A 16,986-nucleotide genomic window follows, 5' to 3' on the forward strand; every position below is an offset into this window, starting at 1 on the left:
CGCGAGGCTCTCAGAGACCCCAAAAGACAACAGCTCATACACTAAAGTCTGAACAGCTTGTGGCAGGTTTTCTAATGACAGGCTGACAACAGAGAAGCAAGAAGACAGACAACAAGAAGACAGATGGGAAAAGTAGTAAAAAGACAGTAAGAAAAGGAAAAATGGAGGAAAATTAAAACTAAAGGAACATGTGAGCTTTTTTAAATTTCATACAAATAAATAAACACATGTAAAGGGAAAAAGCAAAGAACAAAGAGATGACTGGTAAAACTCTCTGAGAAAAAACATTCATGACAGCTAACCAAGCCGTACATATTTATTTATCTCTATCTTTCTTATTTACACTAACAGTGGAATTAACTCCTGGGTGAACTAGTGCAGATGAACAACAGTCATCCACATACTTCCCCACTTGTAATGTGAACACTGATAGATGCATTAACTTAGATCAGTCCGGCTGGCCCATTCATACATCTATCACATTATTATCGCATGAATCCTCTGTTCTTCATAAAAATAAACAGATGAGTGTATGACTATAGGATCACTTTACTATACTGTGAAATTACTGTGTGTGATGTGTTGATCTTTTCAGTATCTTCACCGCATGATGGCACCACTGTCAAATCTATAACATTTGCCGTTATCTCAATATTTGGTGCATGTTTGTGCATTAAAAAAAAAAAGAAAAAGTACAGCTTTTTGTGGACAAATTCTAATAGGTACTGATGTTGGCAATACAGCACAGATAGCCACATGATGCTAGCATTCAGGGGGGCAGTTTGGTGACGGAGGAAGTGCTGAGGAGTTCATGGTTTGATGTCAGAGAAGCTTGTGTAGGTCTCACTGCAGCTTGATGATGTGCTGAGGTTTCCAGAGCCACTGCCTTCTGTTACACACACAGATATTGAAGGTTAATGTCAGATGTAGTACTCTAGCTTAATAACTTTATGTTAATGTCTCACACACACTTCCTTTTGGAATTGTTTGTTTGCACACCTGAGCTGGTGAGAGACTGGCAAGACTGGGACTTTCCAATCAGGGTGATAAGATTAGCAGCAGCAATCCAGCCCTCCTTAGTGGTGCTCAGGTTACGCACAAACCTGCATGACACATAAACACACACCTGTCATTGCTGCTATAATGTTGTTTTGTTGTTGTTTATTTTAAATTTCTCATAGACAGCAGTAAGGCTGTTTTCTCACCACTGTCCGTCATCCCCCTCCTTGATCAGCTGTACCATGTCTCCGCTCTTCACTGAGAGCTCTTGAGCTCCGCCCTTCTCGTAGTCGGCCATCACTGTATATTTGCCGGCACACTGTTTATAGTCAAAATAGGGAAACAAAAAGATACACTCTGATATTAGAAAACTCCATAAATCAAGAGTAAAATGAACACATTGATATTTTTCTGTGATGAGAACTCCAGTCAACATAAATCTGCACTTTTTTTTATATTAACAATGGATCGTATGACTACCTCATATCATAGTCCATACTCATACTCATAGTATGGACCTAGAGAACCTTGAGAATATCACCCAAATCTGCAGTTTTTCCTCAGCTTAATGGGTGTTTTAGCGCCTTTAAACTCATTGTTTTGGTTGTACAGCCTGCAACTTTACTGTTTTGGTTCAGTGTCATTGATGTCATTAACTTTAAACCAATTGCAGCAGGCAGCTCTAATAAATCCACTGTATGCTACCTAACCTGCACTAAATAGCAGACAGACAAAGTTAGCGATCAGCTTGTGAACATAGCGGATCATTTACAAGCTAAAGAGGCACATCTTTCCCTCAGGAGTTGGAGAATACCAAAACAGATCTAAAAGTAAAGTAAATATTGGAGTTACATTCATCAAGTTGCCAGAAACAGAAGTCCAATAATTTTAATTACATGTTATAAAATCCACATAAATACATAGACACTACACAGTAGTTTTAAAATAACATGTTGTATATTGTAACTATAAACACTATAAAATGGATCATGACACAGCTGCTAATAATGTCATAAGCACTGACTTCAGTAGAACTTTTAGCTTCACGTTAAAAGTTTCAGTTTCATGTCTTGTTAAGACCTTTTAAGGAAAAGTTTTTGTCGCTTCAGAGGACATTACATAGACTTATATTCATTCCCTAGAGACTTACGCTATCTTAAACATATCCACTACACCCTAACCATAGCCCTGACAAAAAAAAGAGATCCTTACCAGAAATTTTAGTGGTTTCCTTGTGGGGACAAGCTTTTTGTCCACAAATGGGATTTAGATCCTCATTATGTTGCTGACTTAACACATTTTTGTCTCCACAATGTGATTAATACAAATAAAAATAGGCTGACACATACTGGTCACAAAGAGTGACTCACCAGCTTCTTGCCATTGTCGTCCTCTGGGTCAGAGTTAAGGGGATCCTCAGCACTGGAATAGCCATCATGCTCCTCTGAGGCATCCAGTGACAGGGAGGCCTTGTTCCAGCCTGAGGGGGGAAGAGGGACACACAGGTGTTTAGTTTAGTAACATTCAGCTTCAGCTGCTGTCAGACATGTGCGTGACCTAGTGAGAGATCTACAAGTGTGAAACAGTGAGAGGAAGCACCAACAAAAGATTTTTTTGAGCAGAGAGAAATAAAAAGGCTAATCCCATGAATCCCAACATGACACATTCTGTCACACAACTATTACCAAAAAATCTAAGATTGGGTAGATGGGCATGCAGCTCCATATTTTAAACTCTCTGACCCAAACAAAGGAATAAAACAAGTGTCAGGCAACCATTCCTCCATATCAGTGTGCATTTCTAGGCTTTTCACCAAGCCTGAAAGGAAAGTGGGGCAGGCAAAGAATAAATTGAGGGAGACACTCTACAAAGGGTTTATAGTAGTGAAACAGTGGGCCAAACACACAGCCAGTGTGAGCCGGCTGGTGCCAGTGTACCTCTCCACTTTGTCTGTAAGAGACTAGAGGTGCTGAACCACCTGGCCCTGCTCAGGTGGAGGGGAGGAGGACCTGCATCTGAGGGACAGGAGGCAACGGAAACACAGCGAGTCATTCACCCTGCAGTCGCTGCAGCCAATGAAACTCATCAGCTTTAGAGAGCTTGGCTTTGCTCAGGCATCATGGACCAACAACTACTCAGACAGGAAGAGTATGCAGTTATTGTTGAAGAAACTAGCTACCTTTGAACCCAAATGGCGTAGGATCGCTCTGGCGTTTCGTCTTGTGATCAGGGCTTGTCGGAGATCCTACCACCAAGCAAGAAAAAGAGGGAACAAGGATGGTTGTTGAGGCAAAGAAAGAAACCACAACTGAAAAACTGACATTCAATTAGTAAATTCTGATGAGAGACATACTAAAAGTCAAATGGGAAACAGCAATTTTCATACTGGATGCACAGTTAACTAACAGCTGGGGAAAGACAACTAAAACAGAGGTAGCAAACTAATTCTACTACGGAAAGAATCTGCTGATGCTTATTCAAAATGCAGCACAATGTCGTGATGCTTTTTGAAAGGAAGATCTGCATTTTGTAAATAGCTTGACTAGCTACTATAAAAGAATGCATCAGCAACGTGGGCTTTTTTCAGAGAGACATTTTTAATGTCACAGTAGGTAAAGCACAGGTGTAAACAATAAAATTATTGACGGTTGAATCCATTTAGCTGTTCAGTTTCAGGTTCCTGTATATGCTGGATCACTGTGACAGTTTTACTGGGACACTTAAATAGAACTGAGCGATCATTAATGTTATTTGGAACACCTGTGTTTCTATGATAAGTCAAAATGTCTGCTGTGAAAAAGGCATTGCGCTGGATAGAATGAAACTGGGGTCTGGAGCTGTGTGATACCTGGTAACAGGAGGATCGTCATGGGTAATGTAAAACTTTTATCATCAGTAGATGAAGGCTCTGTGGAGGGAAGCATGTAGTATTTGACCTACTGACAAAACTTTACTTTTTACTCATTTTGTCCTTCAGACACTTTTGAGAAATACACTTATTTGCTTACTTGCAGAGAGTTAGATAAAAAGATCAGTACCAGTCTTTTGTTTGTACAGTAAAAATGAAGCTACCGCCAGCAGCTGGTTATTGTAGCATAAAGACTGGGAACAGCTAGCTTTGCTCTGTCTAAAGGTAACAAAAGCCGCCAACCAGGCACCCCTAAATCTCACTAATTATTATGTTATATCTCATTGGTTTAATCCGTACATGAACTGAAGTGTAAAACTGACAAGTTGTGTACAGATTTTTTTTTACGGGGGTTATGAGCTGGACTATTTCTTGGCTGGGAGCAACTTTCTCATGCCATTTCGTCACCATACAGACATGTAGGGCTGCACCAACAATCATTTTCATTATTGATTAACCAATTCTTTTCTCATTTAATTAGTTGTTTTGTGATAAAATGTCAGAAAATAGTGAAAAATGATGAGCACTGTTTCCCAAAGCCTAAGATGCAACCTAAAATGTTGTGTTTTTTTAAGAACATTTAATTAATTAACATTTAATTACATTTAAGAAGCTAGAACCAGAGAATTTTGACAATTTATCTTAAAAAAATTACTCAAAACAATTAATCGATTATCAAAATAGTTGATGATTTATTTTCAGTCCCTCAACTAATTGTTGCAGTTCTACAGACATGAGAATCATATCTACCTCTTGGCAAAAAAATAAATAAGAGTATTTCCCAAAATGTAGAACTATTCCTTTAAATGACTAAGCCAAATTCTTTGTCTTCCACTAAATGGAAATACAATTCCATTTCACAAATGCAGATGACGATGCAATAGTTTGGATATGAAATTGGTAATGGCCTACGGTTACCTTTCTGAGCTTTGAGGTTACTGAAACCCTGTAAAGTAAAGCGCTTTTTAGCCACAGCAGCTCTGTCTGAGGTAGGGCTTGTCACAGTCTCATCTGACCCAGAGGGCAAGCAAGAGGAAGAGGGGACAGATGACAAAAAGAGGGAAGGAAGAAGGTCAGTCAAGCAAGTTTAAAGGGGGAAAAGCAACAGAAAGAAAACATTAAATGATCCAGTGGAAAAAGAGAGAAGTTAAGACATGGATCAATCATTACAAGAGTGGAAGGAATAAGCTAATTATAGTGTCATTTATACAATACATGCACTACAAATGCTAAAGGCAGATTTGTTTAAATAAAGAAGGGTTGCATCTTTTCTTGGTCTCTATGCTCACCTTTTCCTGTGGGCTTTGGTGAAGAAGAGGAATTGGCATCAGGACTGCAGGGCTCAGCTTTCTTCTCCTCTCCCTTTTTAAAGCTCTTCTGACCGCTCTTGAATGGACTGTGGGTGAACAAATGAGGAGCGTAAAGAGCTTTGGGTTAAGAACTTCAACGCCATCCCAAAGAAGAGAATGAGAGAGTATGAATAGAGAGGGGAATACAGGCTTGGGAGAGACCAAATGCCCTTGTCAGGCCTGCATACCCAGTATGCCTTCTGTGAAGACCCGCCCCTACTCTGCCTCTGATTGGCTCCAATTCTGATATTTTTACCCTAACCATCTCACTCCCTTTACCTAAACCTAACCAATTGGCCCCTTGGGTATCTTTGTCGGGCCGCAATGCATACTGGGTATGCATGCCCATCAATGGCATTTAGTCTTTCTCATACAGGCTTACCTTAGGTTCACTGATCCACTTGACACAGGGGGAAACTGGAAAACCTGATCTGGTGCCCTCTGCTGGCTGGCTTCTGAAAGACAGAGAGGGTTAATTTCCAAACACCCAAACGCCTACAGACATTTAATTATCACTGACAACATATTAGTGGTTAAGTCTCTGATTAAACCTTGATATTAGTGTAATCTTGGCCTGGAATCAGACCCAGGTGAACATTAATTTACAAAACTGTACCTCTACATGCCTCCAGCTGAGTTGTCAAAACCTTCCTAATCTCATTCACCCAAGTCGTTTTAACTTCAGCTGTCGGTGCCTGAAAAGCGACAAATAACACATATTGTGTAAACTGTATATTGCTTACCAGTATTACCAGTAATCCATTAGACTTCCATTGTCTTTATTTTGTATGCATTAACGTACCTGAACAATGTAGACCTCCTCTCTGGAGTTGCACCAGATTTCAAACTTCTTGTTATCTCCTTTTGCATTCTCTGTAATGCCCACAGCACTCATCTAAAATAGACAATAGGAGGAAACATTTTTTTATAATACAAAAACACAACAGTATAAGAGACAAATGCAATAAAACACAACAATGCAAATGAAGAGGCACTCACATTGAGAGAGTGTTTGAAGCTGTAGGAGGGAGCTTTCTCGTAGCCTTCCCCATTTTCCTCCCTCCTCTTGCAGAAGAGCAGTGCCTTCTCATGGAGGAACAGGTGTCTCTGCATGGGCTTGAAACGAGCCAGATCCTTAACCTTGGCATGACCTTTCTTGTGCTCCGTCCACACGCTGAACGACCCCTGCATCAGCAGCTTGCCCAGTTCACTCATGTTACCCTGAGAAAGGAGAGAGTTCATGGGAAATATGTTATAAGATAGAGCTGATCAACTACATATACTGTATATATTTGAACACATTCTATTAAATGCATTTTTCTGTCAGCTTTGTGTCTATATTCTGAATAATGTGTCTGTTTTTTCATGGAAGAGCTGCCCCAAGTGTGTGCGTTCCTCTCGTTAAAAATATTAACATTGTCTCCTCACATCACTTTCCATCTTAATCTTAATCTACATGACCCTCCTCGTATCATGAATAAGTGACACACTGAAAATCAAAATGTTTGAACTTCACTTTGCAGAATGATGTAGGTGCAGCGTTTGAAACTAGAAAGCTGTTCTTACATTCATGGAGGAGAACGGAAAGTTTCTCTGTGCTCACCTTAAATCTTAGATTAGGACATGTACTAACGAGCATGATTTGTGACATCAAAACTAGTTTGTAGCCAATTGTGGTCCAGTATGCAACTTAGCCTGCAGTTTACAAATACTGAAAACGGCATTTTCAAAGAAGCAGAAGACATCTTGTTCAGTTGTTAAACTTTTGAAATGAAAAACATTTGCATACTCCTAGATGCTGGATTTTTCAATGAAGGAGAAGGAGTAGATGTAACTGTGTAGATGTTATTCAAAGAAGAATATTTGTGTATGTCTTCAGACATTTGTGGGGGAGATCTTTAACCACTCAACAAGTGTCAAATTGAAAATTTCAATCAAAATACAAATTGCTGAGGAAAAATTGAAATATGCAAGACTCTTTCATACTTAATTTTTTGTCATCATGATCACAGAGTGGATGAGGCTGTGTGTAGTTATTACATTATATGATTTCAGAGTGTTAAAATTAAGAGTTTTAAATATTTTCCTCTGGCTGCAAATTGGAGCCAGATGGAGCCACAGTACAGCTGCTTTCTTTATTCATTCATTCATTCATTGTTTTTAACTGCTTACTGTGTAATATATAATTACTATCATATGTACATGTCCTTAGGAATAGAGTAGACACTTGTGTTACAGTTGACATACAATAGACTGCAATAGACCTACTGGTGAAATGTGTACTGAGCCAGTACATTTGCTCTTATTGTGGACAACTTCACACACTAAAAGCACCTCTTATATAACAATTTTATACATATTTTAATTTTTTACATTTTTAATGTCACGTTAAAATGTTACTTTATTTCTTATTTTTATATTTAAAGTGTGACATGTACATTTGTTGTTTTTCTCCCTTTATGTATGTAATAATATACCTGTCTCACTTTTTATACCCCTTGTTTTGTTGGTCTTGTCTTTAAATGACTGAGAACCATGACACAATGTGCATCTGCTCTCTATCTGTGTAAATGGCAAATAAAGTCACCCTAATTTGATTTTCCCAGACATCACAGTACATCACAGATCAGTTTGGTTTTTACACAGTATCATATTCTAATGTTACACTCAGTATGTCTCTGTCTTCCATTTTATGTCAGTGAGCCATCTTAAGGGTCTTTTCTGTGACTGATGAGCCTGTGTCCTGTTTATAGGATCTTACCTCATATCCTGTAATGGCGATGAGGTGCATGGAGTCATTGACAGCCTTGAGGATGCCCAAGATGGAGGTCAGTGCCTGCTGCAGGTCATCAGCCCCTTCACAGGTCTTACTGTACTTAAGCATCTCCTGTAGTTAGCAACACATAAACATTTAGCTCACAGCCATGACATCCTCCAAGAGGGTGGAGGATGCTAAAAAGACAGACAGCATCATACCTTCAGTAGCAGCTGATATTTGGTGATTCTCTGAACAGGCTTCAGCAGATAGGAATCTAGACCCAGTTTATGCTCCAGCTTTTTCTGACACTCCTGAATAAAAATAAGACAGAAAACCATTGTTTAAAAATAGAACGCACAAATGAACGTTTAGTTAAAAAGCTGGATGTGCTGACAGTTTGTCCACCTGGAAGAAGGCGCAGTCTGAGCACTGCCTCCACAGGCTTTCAGAGCGAGGCTTGTTGTGACAGTACTTCTCATAGATCTCCAGGTCGGTCATCTGAGGAAGGAAAACAATTTCTATGTAAGAAACCTTCTCATCAGAGGAAGTCTTTGCTGAAATCCTCATAATTCACTCACCCTCTCTAGAAAACACCTTCCAACCAGCTCGGGGCAGTCAGTGTACTGCTCCAGCTCTCTCAGGAACGTCCTGGAAACGACAAAATCATGACGGAAGAGCGAAGATTAGAAAGAACGAAAGAGAAGATTACTGATAAAAAATGCTGATAAACTTTAAACTCTCAAATCACAATGCAGGTATCATCACTGACAGCCAGAGGACGCTCATTCACCTCTTATGGAAATGGTAGATTTCTGGCATGTTACCAAACAGAACCTCCTTTTTGTTCTGCAGAGGAGCAGGGATGAGGTGGGCCATTGCTGGATTATCCATCTCAGAGGCATATCCCTGCAAAGCACGAAAACAACACATGACATTCGAGGCACAAGTAAAAGACAGAGAACAGTAAACCTTTTGTGGAGTGGATTTAGACACCTGTAATACACAGAGCAGCTCCTCCACGTAGGCTCTCTCAGTTTCCAGCAGCTCGTTCATAACATGTCTGAGAGAGAGAGAAAGAAAGGCAGAAAGAGAGATCAAACAAAGGAAATGCTGCAGGCACACTCAGGAAAGATTGATGCATAATGCTATTGATAATGAGATGACTGTTTTCTCACAGTCCATCTGCTGTGTAATTTGATTACAGATGAAAGAGTTACTCACCTCCTGAGCACTGCCAGGTTCTCCTCCTCCTCTGACAGAGAGGCATGTCTGCTGTTACTGTCTCCATCCTGCAGTTGGCCGTTTCCCTTGGGAAAAAAAAAACAAAAAGAAATATTGGATCATCATGATAAGCGATAGACGACACAAACTTTAGAGAACAACTGGGAGACAGCATGTACTATAGACAACACTGCACTCACTTTCTCACAGTTTCCAGAGTTTCCCTCTGAGCAGTTTTTCTCTTGCTGTGCTCTGTGTGCTGCGGCAGGGGAAGAGGAGAGTGTAGAGAAGAGAGAATTAAAGTTATTATTAGAACATGAGTGATGAAAAAGTGATATAGTATAAGTGAATTCGCTTATGAATTTTTATTTCATTATAAATTACCTTAATGTAATAAGATATTGATCTTGATCAACTTGAAAACTGTTTATTTCTCTTTTTGATGCTAGCAACTGATGGTGGCACTGTGATTAAAATATAAAATTTAAATTCTAAAAAAGTAAATAGGGAAATATCCTCAGAATCTGAAATATTTCATTTTTAAATTTAACTATCTGTCACTTTATCGTCTACAATAAATTTAAAATCACAATGTAAGACTGAACCCAAGTTTCCTAAGAACCATGAGATCCATTTACTCTGTCAGGTGTTCATGAGTTTGAAACATAGGTTAGAGTCTGAAACTGTACTTATGAGGGTTATACATAATGTGTATAGCATTAGGGTCAGGCAAAGAATAAAGAGGATAAAAAAGTCAGTAAAGGGGTTCCCTTGTGTGAAATAAATATAGTCCATGCGTGGACTTATGGAGACTGACCAGGGGAGCTGAGAGGGGATTTGATGAAGGCTTCAGGCCTGGGGGCTACCGGCTGCACCGGCCTGGTCTGTTTGGCTGCGAGCTTCTTCAGGCTGACCCTCCTCTTATCAAACATCTCCTGCATGGACCCCTGCTTCTGGAAAACCTTCTCCACTTGGTCCTACTCAGCACATGAAGTCATCAGGGAGAGTGTCAACACCCGACATGTAATAACATGTAATACTGGTGTGAAACAGATATTACTTATAATAATCTGGACATTGATACTGTAGTATCTGTTTACAATAACTGTCATAATCAATTTGATGATGACTTATTTTAAATTTTTTTATTTTAAAAATTTTTAATATTTTAAAATGCAACACATTAAGTCTTGGGTTGGTCCTCTTACCCTGAGCTGCTGGTTGAGCACCGCCTCATAATCTGTCCAGATGGTACTGAGGTCTGTCAGTCGGTTCTGGCCTGCATTATCCAGGTAACGCTCCAGCTCCTGCAGAGCTAGCTCCGCCCCCTCATGTGATTGACACTTGTCTACTGGCTGAGAGGCCAGCAGGTATATACCATCATCACACCACTTAGAAGCCTGTAGAGGACAGGAAGGGAGGAAGAATTGGTGAGAAACAACAAACGAGACAAGGAATATTGCAAGTGTCCCCGTATTGCCTTCTCACCCTCTCCAAACAGTGATGCAGCTCCCTGGCTTTGAGGAGGTGGTCCTTCTTGGCTCTCAAGTTGCTGCTCACATCTTCACTGACTGCTCTGAGCTCGCTGCATTTGGGCTGAATGGAATCCTCAGCATAGTGGGAGTTCTGGATCAGTTCATCACCCTCACGGGCCAACGCCAAAGCTTTGTCCAGCACCTCCTGCGGACCAGCGTGGAGCAAATTATAGGTTTACCTTCACCAAGGAGACTACTTTAACAAAAGTTAATCCAGTTTTAACCAAATTTGGTACACATCTGGATGATCCATAAACATACAAGTGTCCTCTATTGGTTGTAGATTTATGTAATCATTACCTATTTGCCATAACTGTTGAATGCATAGTGCACAACATTTTTTTATGAAACTTGCACCTGTCAACTCAGTCCTGAAACATTTGATGGCAATTTTGCTCAAAAAAAGTGCCAGACAGCAACATTTAAATTGCCAACTTAAAGGTGTTGAATTACATTTTGCACAAAGCCCCAGTATTTCCAAAAAAACACGTCAGTATGATTGATATGTGCATTTTGATGCAGATCTTTAAAATGAAAGATCTTACTTTTCCAAAGTAAATATACAGTATATGATTGTGCAGCCTCGGTAGAGCGATGCACCCTGTGTGATCTCTAACTGTAAATGAACCTGTGCTCCATCATGCCTTATTCAGGAGGATAGTTTGTAGATACTTTCATGTTTACAGTATTATGAATTTGATTATCTATATTAATTTTTTTCGTAATAGTGGCTCACTGTGTTCTATTTGATCCCACTTATTGCACAGCCTCTCCTCAAAGACATTATTCATTTGGAACAAAATGAAAAGTGTGAAAAATGTTTTCACAAGCTAAATTTGAATTAGTTTCCAACCCTCTGCTGAAAAAAACAGGACTGTCAAAATTCTTGGATAAATATGATTAGATATGAAATAGCACTCTAGTATCATATATAACAGTGATGTGCTATTCAGAAACAATCTGAACTGAGAATTCAACACAACCACATTATTAAGATATTATTCAGCTCTTCATTCCACAGTTAGACAAAGCTCTCATTGTGGCAGGGCGGGTATAACTTACACTAACTCTCTCTTCATAGGTGGTGAGCTCACAGAAGATATGGTCAGCGTGGGCTGGGCTGATCCCCACCTCAGAGAAGGTTGCAAGTTTCTCAGACACTTGATCCAGCAGAGCTCTCACCTGCAGCAAAAACACCACAGTCATGTTTCAAGTTTAAAAGGGATAATGTGGACTCTGCATGAAGTCTATGGATGATTTCACTCGAGCTAACGGTTTCCTTCTCACCTCCCTGTAGTTGTGCTCAAAGTGGCGCAGTTGGAGACACTGTTCCAGTTTGGTCTGGTGCCTCACCCAAAACTCATCGAAAGCCCTTTCTGTCTCGTCCAGCTGAGACAGCAGTCTGACAGAGGAGCAAGAGATTAGTTAGGTTGTAAAAAAACAGGCAGTTGAGCAGAGAAAAAGCAGTGGAGAAGAAATGAATAAAATAGAAAATGCTCCGGGAAGGCTGACAGAGGTATTTGTATATTCTTGTTTTTCTGTGTGTATGCGTGTGTGCTTGCTATGTAGACCTAATGCCAGTTGACATGAAACTCAGTGCCCTCAGTGTTGCTTAAAATACTGACTGATCTCAAAGCACACTGCCTTGCCCACTATTATTTGTAACTGTACTGATGGGCAGAGATCAGACAGCCATGAACAAATTGACAGTAACAAACAAACATAAAGTCTACTGGGTTTATGCTTTATTACATGCATAAAAAAGTAATCTGCACCACTGAGAGTGCAATTATATAATGACAGTACTTCTATACTGTAGCTCTTTATCCATTAACCAATTAGTCAAAATGTTCAAAAAAATGACAAATCCATCCATCCATCCATCCATCCATCCATCCATCACAAGACTGACAAATGAGGAAAAAGAAGGCTTCTTATATGAAGTGGAGACAACTGAGGACTGACCTAAACTTAAAAATGATCTATTATCAATTAAAACGATTATGGAATGAATACCTCTGTTTTCTTTCAATCTGTGATTAGCTGACTAATTGCTAAAGCACTAGTGATGACCACAGGTGATATAGCTGCGCAACATCTAGTTTCACCTCCTTATCGTTGAGTGCCAGCTGCTACCCAACTGAAACTATCAGCATTTTCATGTTTTGCTATAATGGTTGGAGCTGACTGGTTGGTCAGAGCCAGCTATATTGGCTCTAGCGGTTCTAACCTCTGCACTGTAGCCATGTTCTCCAGTTCATCCTGGTTCATGTTGTGGTCGGGGTCTCGCACCACTGGCTCATTAATGCTCTCCAGCAGCCTGCTGCCCTGTCCCAGAGCCACCAGCAGATCCTCCTGCAGACACACACAGACAGAATAAACTGCAGTCCAAACACATAACTGTAAATGTGTTTTGTGTTAAAGGTTTGTTAAAGGTGTTAACCTTCATTTTGTCTTTCTTGGTGGTGTGTGTGCTCAGCAGGATGGTTGTCGCCTGGGTTTCATTGGGGAGTTCAGTTTCTGCCAGCTCGGTCCCAAAAGACTGCAGGGTCTGTGCCGTTTTCTTTACCATCAACGCAAAGCCTTCAATAGCCTGATGCATTCAAGACACAACAGACAATCAAGAAAATACCAAATTTGCAAATTCTTTGAATCAGGTGATGATCATATAGTAGTTTTTACACTTTTATCAGCTGCATTTCTCATTGCTGTTGTTGCTTTTTATGGTTTTACTGAGGTGAACATTTTTATGAAGGGTTTGATCCTGAAGTAGCAATAGATAGGACATGTTTTAATGATTCTAGTCTTATGTTTCATCTGCACTAACTTCATTGCATGCATTCATGTGTCGTAGTTATAAAGTGCCTTGTAATGGCTGTGTGGAACGGTGCCTCAGTGCTGACTCCTCAGTGTAAAGTGGAGTATACAGTATATACATACAGTGCGGTGAGAGATCCACTTCTCGTGACAGTACTCCTGCGTCCCCCCAAGTTCCTGGGTCAGCTGGGTTCGGTCAATGTAGGAGTGCAGCTCAGTTATTGAGCTTAGCATGATCACCTGAAACAGAAATACCCCATTACCTACATGTTATTTGACTATAAATATATTCAGTCATCTTATGTGCTATGAACAGTCTCCAGAAATCTTTTTTGACTTTTTTGTCAGTAGATTGGACTCAATTTATGAATCTCAGAAGGGAGGACACAGGCCACTGTTGGAATATGAATAATGCTTTTAGAAGTGAAAGTGACTGTACGCACCGGCACCTTCATCTTGAACTCATCCTTGTTGAACTTGAAGAGAATGTCAGAGAGTGTGCGCTGAAGGAGGGTGGTGGGCCTCAGAACCAGAACCAGCTGGAGGTTCCCAGGGAAGGAGCCCTGAGAAGAAAAAGAGAAAGAGGATGATAGAGACTGTCACTTATGTAACAGAGCAGACTGGATCCTCCTCCACCCTGAGTAGAAAATATGTGCATCACACTTCAGCAGGTCTGCTCTTTCAGCAGACAGCCTGCACTTATATTATTCCCTCCTTTTGTCTCTCCCTCTGTCTCCCATGTGAGAACTCTCACTTAAAACACATCCAAGCATGTGCAGAAGCGTGTGAAGTGCAGGGGAACGGGAAAGATTCGGGATGTAGGAGACCATCCTGTGGCAGGGACATTAATCTTCCCTGAGATGTTTCTGCATGAATAATGAGGCACAAAGAATCGACACCAACTCATACCTGTACATGTGAGCAGGCACATGTGCTCTGATTTTTCATTACCCAACTGGCATTATTAGCACTTATAATAGCATTTGTTAATACGGAATGATGCACGAAGTAATCTTTTGAAAAATAACATCCTCCTACGAGCGTGCCATCCTAACTAAGCAAAAACTTTGCATATTTATCATACTATGCAGTTACCACACACTCAGCTCAGCCAATAGAACCAATAAAATGCCAATTAAAATGTCACGATTGACACCCACTGACAGACTAAGAACTGCTGTGAGAGCAGTTGGATGATAGTTGAGGGAGGACACTGCTCTCCCCTCCTGAGGCAATGCGATTGTTAATACAACTTTAATTAGCTAATGACCTAAACGGCTGGTTCGCCTGACTGACTGTCCTCCCCGAGCGAGTTGGGGAATGCTGCTCCAAGCAGAAATGACAATGAATACATTGTCAATAAAAACCACTTGGGATAGGTACTGTTAATGGAATTAATAAATCAATTCAAGTGTTCGTCCTCACTGACCTGCCAGCACAAGCAGGAGCACTGTGTTGAAAATAGTCACACACCATCTAGTGATATGGAAATTACTGCAGGACATACTGCTGTTATATCATAGGTAGGTAGGTGCTACCATACAACAATAACCTATTATATTCAGTGTAGTTATGGGTAGGGTTTACATTTTTCAGCACACTCAGAAATGGCTTCTTAAAGGAGAAGTCTGGTGATATTCGATATTTTTAACAAATCCCATGAAAAGACCAAAACCAACAATGATCCCTACTAACATCTGTCTTTGTGTAGCCTGATATATCTTATTCCTCTGTGCCATAGAGCTCCACTGTTGCTCAAAAACTATTAAAAAAACATAAAAAACTAGGTGACTTTTTCCTTCATTATGATGAACATGGGTACTGAAAGACCACATACACTATCCTGCTGCCGTAAAATCTTGTTAGTGCACAAAATATGCTGAGTCCCCAACTAATGCACTATTTATTTCTGTTTGAGTAATATACAGTGCCCAGCATTATTCAGCCTTTTTTTAAAGATGAAAGTATATAGTCATTACCCAGATTTCAGTATGAATGAATGAGCTCGGGGCTGGGCCAGGTTAGAGAAGTCGAAAAGTAATGAGAGACGGACTAACGAGCATGGGATTTGTTGACAACAACAATATAGAATATCATAAGCCTTATCCTTTAAATATATATTGTAGCTTCTAGCCATTCAAGCGTGCTGCTTGGATCTGCGGTTTCTGGCAGTCATGGTCATGGTCTACTTGTTCTTTGTTCTTTGTCAAACATGCACACACACACATACACACACACACACACACAAACACAAAGAGACAAGAGAGGAGGGTATGCTTTAAAGACTGAGACAGTATCACTACAGTCTATAAACACACTTCTTGTCTGTCATCAGCTCAAACCCAGCCAAGCAAGGAACCGGGTAGCTTTCGCTGAAACACACTGACCCACTTTTACATATGCATAGTGTGTGCTTGTAGAAATAGACACACAAAAGGAAAAAAAGACAAAGAGAATCATTCGACAGCATCCTCACATATTCAGACTCTCTCTCTCTCTCACACACACACACACAGACAACCACATACATGTAAACACTGACTCCACTACAAATAGATACAAGCAGCTCGAAAAGAGTCAGCTTTCATCATCATCTATTTAGCAGCCTACAGCTGAATCACCCCAAACAGGACATTATTGCGGGGATGACTGAATGCCCCCTATTACAAGCCTGTCAGCCTGTAAAGTCCCCCTTGTGGGATTAATAAAGCTTGATTTAATTTGAAATGAGTGAGTGGGTCTCCCGCGTCTCTGGGGGCCAAGGGTGGTGATATTCATCTCTCATTCTCTCTCTCAGACATTTCATCTTTTCGTATATTTCATCATTTCATCTTATCAGTTTGTTTTGATTTATTACTTCTCTGCCATCAGTATCAATAAAAGGCCTGTGAGGATCTGCTCAACCTAAAAAAGCACTGAAAAATGCTATATTCAATTACTTTAACATTTGTATCCTCTACAAGATGTTTGAAAAATGCTAACATCTCATCAGTTTATTGTGAAAAAAAAAAGATGCAAAGATGTTAAAAACTGGACATTTTCTGTCCGAGTCCATTGTTTTGAGATATTGTGTGATGGGGGTGACCCCCCCCCCCCCACACACACACACAGAGCTGCCAGTGCTCTGTCACCTCCCTACAATGAGAACGAAACACAGATGAACAGACAGACGCTCCAGCTCATCACCCAGAAGACAACTGAGATGAGCACTAGTGAGCAGAAGTTGGAAACGCAATGATCACTTCTGATGCTCTACCACCGTATTCTCCTTACTCAGCAACATAAATGATGTGACTGATATCAGCTCACAAAAGGTGCAATGAACCATCAAGTAGCGATGAAAGAGGCGATAGGACGAGGAATTATGTTCTAAAACAGGAGAGAAATGTTGTTAAACTT

The 16,986-nt window shown here is 40.3% G+C and overlaps 1 protein-coding gene across 5 annotated transcripts in view; it reads right to left on the minus strand.

Annotated features, from left to right (window-relative positions):
* Positions 1-210: 210 nt before the first annotated feature.
* mcf2lb (mcf.2 cell line derived transforming sequence-like b) overlaps positions 211-16,986 on the minus strand; it is a 40,925-nt gene continuing 24,149 nt past the window's right edge. For 3 of the 5 annotated variants that reach the window (XM_044365825.1, XM_044365824.1, XM_044365822.1), the window contains exons 6-35: positions 14,031-14,150; positions 13,711-13,827; positions 13,214-13,363; positions 13,001-13,125; positions 12,058-12,172; positions 11,833-11,952; positions 10,724-10,915; positions 10,444-10,635; positions 10,053-10,212; positions 9,436-9,494; positions 9,236-9,321; positions 9,008-9,074; positions 8,805-8,920; positions 8,593-8,662; positions 8,420-8,512; positions 8,233-8,325; positions 8,018-8,143; positions 6,256-6,477; positions 6,059-6,151; positions 5,873-5,951; positions 5,639-5,711; positions 5,197-5,303; positions 4,826-4,918; positions 3,848-3,907; positions 3,179-3,244; positions 2,937-3,014; positions 2,370-2,479; positions 1,206-1,318; positions 1,000-1,103; positions 211-889 (exon numbers count right to left, since the gene is read on the minus strand). In XM_044365825.1, the coding sequence (XP_044221760.1) occupies positions 810-889; positions 1,000-1,103; positions 1,206-1,318; positions 2,370-2,479; positions 2,937-3,014; positions 3,179-3,244; positions 3,848-3,907; positions 4,826-4,918; positions 5,197-5,303; positions 5,639-5,711; positions 5,873-5,951; positions 6,059-6,151; positions 6,256-6,477; positions 8,018-8,143; positions 8,233-8,325; positions 8,420-8,512; positions 8,593-8,662; positions 8,805-8,920; positions 9,008-9,074; positions 9,236-9,321; positions 9,436-9,494; positions 10,053-10,212; positions 10,444-10,635; positions 10,724-10,915; positions 11,833-11,952; positions 12,058-12,172; positions 13,001-13,125; positions 13,214-13,363; positions 13,711-13,827; positions 14,031-14,150 (3,279 nt within the window). In that variant the 3' untranslated portion in view covers positions 211-809. The remainder of the gene's footprint in view (positions 890-999; positions 1,104-1,205; positions 1,319-2,369; positions 2,480-2,936; positions 3,015-3,178; positions 3,245-3,847; positions 3,908-4,825; positions 4,919-5,196; positions 5,304-5,638; positions 5,712-5,872; positions 5,952-6,058; positions 6,152-6,255; positions 6,478-8,017; positions 8,144-8,232; positions 8,326-8,419; positions 8,513-8,592; positions 8,663-8,804; positions 8,921-9,007; positions 9,075-9,235; positions 9,322-9,435; positions 9,495-10,052; positions 10,213-10,443; positions 10,636-10,723; positions 10,916-11,832; positions 11,953-12,057; positions 12,173-13,000; positions 13,126-13,213; positions 13,364-13,710; positions 13,828-14,030; positions 14,151-16,986) is intronic. The other 2 variants (XM_044365826.1, XM_044365827.1) reach the window with 2 other exon arrangements.

The sequence above is a fragment of the Thunnus albacares genome, chromosome 11 (assembly GCF_914725855.1).
Source record: "Thunnus albacares chromosome 11, fThuAlb1.1, whole genome shotgun sequence".
Taxonomy (NCBI): Eukaryota; Metazoa; Chordata; class Actinopteri; order Scombriformes; family Scombridae; genus Thunnus; species Thunnus albacares.